Source organism: Parus major, chromosome 10 (assembly GCF_001522545.3).
Source record: "Parus major isolate Abel chromosome 10, Parus_major1.1, whole genome shotgun sequence".
Lineage (NCBI taxonomy): Eukaryota > Metazoa > Chordata > Aves > Passeriformes > Paridae > Parus > Parus major.
The window spans coordinates 19,072,031-19,074,841 of record NC_031779.1 but is presented as its reverse complement, the minus strand read 5'-3'; the positions used below and the strand labels follow the sequence as shown (position 1 = coordinate 19,074,841).

At 53.8% G+C, this 2,811-nt stretch overlaps 1 protein-coding gene across 1 annotated transcript in view; it reads left to right on the top strand.

Annotated features, from left to right (window-relative positions):
• CLN6 (CLN6 transmembrane ER protein) overlaps positions 1–2,811 on the top strand; it is a gene marked incomplete at its 5' end in the record, with an annotated part of 7,125 nt that continues 4,314 nt past the window's right edge. The window contains 3 exons of the mRNA XM_015638421.2: positions 1–44; positions 1,097–1,211; positions 1,612–1,710. Coding sequence (XP_015493907.1) covers positions 1–44; positions 1,097–1,211; positions 1,612–1,710 — 258 coding nt within the window. The remainder of the gene's footprint in view (positions 45–1,096; positions 1,212–1,611; positions 1,711–2,811) is intronic.

Below are 2,811 nucleotides of genomic sequence, written 5' to 3'. Positions count from 1 at the left end.
GCTCCGGGCTCGCCGCCGCCCGCAGGGCCGCTCTACCCGGGCAGGTGAGCGCGGCCGGGGGCTCGGGGAGGATGGGGAAGGGGAAATCCAACCCTCGTTCCATGGGGATCCTCTCTCCATCCAATCGCTCCGGTTCAGCCTGCTCCGCGCCCCTCCCCGGACAGCGCGGCCCCTTCCCGGGTACCACCCCCGGCTGTGCGGGGACCGAGACAGCGCCGGGACCGGGGACCGGGACAGCGCCGGGACCGGGGACCAGGACACCCCCAGAGTCGGGGACAGGGACATCCTGAGAGTCGGGGACCAGGGCACCCCCACGTTCAAGGACCGGGACATCCTCAGGGTTGGGGACTGGGTCATCCCCACGTTCAGGGACGTTCAGACATCCCCAGGTTTGGGTTCCAGGACATCGCCAGTGTCGGGGTCCCCCAAGGTTCCCCCTCTCGCCTCTGTCCCGGGCATCCTGGCCTTCCCTGGGTTATCCCAGCCCATCCAGGCTTTGCCAGACTCTCCCAGGGAGCCGCAGCATTCCCAGCTCGTCCAGGATATTCCATCCTCACCCTCCAGCTCTCGGCGTTCCCCGAATCATCCCCGAGTGCTTCGGGGTGGAAGGGACCTGAGAGATCCTCTCGGTCCGTGGGCGGGGACACTTCCATGGGCCGGGAATCTCGAGGCTGATCCAGCCGATCCCATTCCCGGCACCGGGAGCGGGATTGAGCCGCTTGTCCCGCAGGGAGGTGAAGCTCCAGAGGTGCTGGAGGGGCATTCCATGGAAAGGCTCCGTCGGGGTTGGATCCTCAGTGTTGGGTGAGGGTGTTGGGAGCAGGGCTGAGGGTGGTGCCGCATCCGGAGCATCCCGGGGCTGGAATTCCAGCGGTTCCTCAGCTCAGCTCCTGGCAGCTGGGATTCTGCCTCTCGGTGCCAAAGTTAAAAACAGCCGCGCTCAATTCAGTGATTTTCACCTCTCTGGGGAGGCCGGGAAGAGCCTCCCGTCCTCCCTGCTCTTCCCCTCGGTTATCCCGGATTCCCGAGCCGGGGAATCGCAGCTCTGCCTCCCGCCGGAGCCGCTCCAGGCTCCGTGTCCCTCTGTCCCCTCCAGGCACGGCGGGACCAAGGCCGAGGACACCTCCAAGACGTCCCCGTTCCACCTGGACCTGTGGTTCTACTTCACCCTGCAGAACTGGGTGCTGGATTTCGGGCGCCCCATCGCCATGGTGAGCCGGGCTTTGGGCTCAGAGGAGCCGGCACCGGGACCGAGCTTTCCCGGGAAATCCCTTCCCCGAATTCCCTCCCTCACCTTTCTTTTCACTCCAGAAGGTTCCTCCTGCTTTTCCCCGTTCCTGTGTCCCAGAGCTCGGCGTTCCCAGAAGCTCTGGGATCCAGGAACGTTCCGTTCCCATGGGATTTTTGAGCTGGAAGTTGGCAGGAGGTTCAGGAAACTGCAGGATCCCAAAAATTCCTTCCTTGACCGGGCAGGGCCGGGAGGAAAAACTTCCAGAAGGCGATTTTTGGGAATTTTTCTCCAAGAAATCTGCCCAGCTCCATCCCTCCCGACACCGTCAAGTCCAGCTGAGCATTCCCAAGCGATCCCAAACATTTTCCCTCTCTCCTCAGATCATCTTCCCTCTGGAATGGTTTCCTCTGAACAAACCCAGCGCTGGAGATTATTTCCACATGGCTTACAACGTTATCACCCCCTTCCTGCTGCTGAAGGTAAATCCGGGAATCTCCAGGGCTTTTCCCAGGTTTTTTTTTTAATTTTCCAAGGTTTTTAGGGTGTTGGTTATTCCCAAATCCCAGCCAGGGGGAGTTAAGGGGATTTGTGATGCCGCCTTTTAAAGAGCACCTCAATTTCTCACTTCCCTCCGGAATTCTGGCTCCAGGAGGAATCAGAGCTCCCAGGAAACCTGGGAATCTCCAGGGCTTTTCCCATTCCCAGTTTTTTTCCGAGGTTTTTTGGGTGTTGGTTATTCCCAAATCCCTGTCAGTGAGGAGTTAAGAGGATTTCTGATGCCACCTCAATTTCCCATTTCCCTCTGGAATTCTGGCTCCAGGAGGAATCAGAGCTCCCAGGAAATCTGGGAATCTCCAGGGCTTTTCCCATTCCTGGTTTTTTAAAATTTCTGAGGTTTTTTGGGTGTTGGTTATTCCCAAATCCCTGTCAGGGAGGAGGAATTAAGAGGATTTGTGATGCCACCTTTTAAGGATCACCTCAATTTCCTGTTTCCCTCTGGAATTCTGGGTCCAGGAGGAATCAGAGCTCCTGGGAAATCTGGGAATCTCCAGGGCTTTTCCCATTCCCAGATTTTTTTCCCGAGGTTTTTAGTGTGTTGGTTATTCCCAAATCCCAGCTGAATTCCCAACAAATCCCAAAAGCATTCCCTCTGGAATTCTGGCTCCAGGGGGAATCAGAGCCCTTTTCCCAAATGATATTTTTAGGACAATCAAAATTAAACCTGAGTAAGGTCGGAATTAAACCCCAATAAGGTCAGAATTAAACCCAAATAAGGTCAGAATTAAACCCAAACAAGGTCAAAATTAAGTATAAATAAAATCAAAATTAAACCCAAATAAGGTCGGAATTAAACCCAAATAAAGTCAAAATTAAGCACAAATGAGGTCAAATTAAGGGCAAATTAAGCACAAATAGAGTAAAAATTAAACCCAAATAAGGTCAAAATTAAGTATAAATAAAATAAGAAATAAACCTCAATAAGGTCAAAATTAAGCACAAATAAAGTAAAAATTAAGCACAAATAGAGGAAAAATTAAACCCCAAAAAGGTCAAAATGAAGCACCAAAAATAAAATAAAT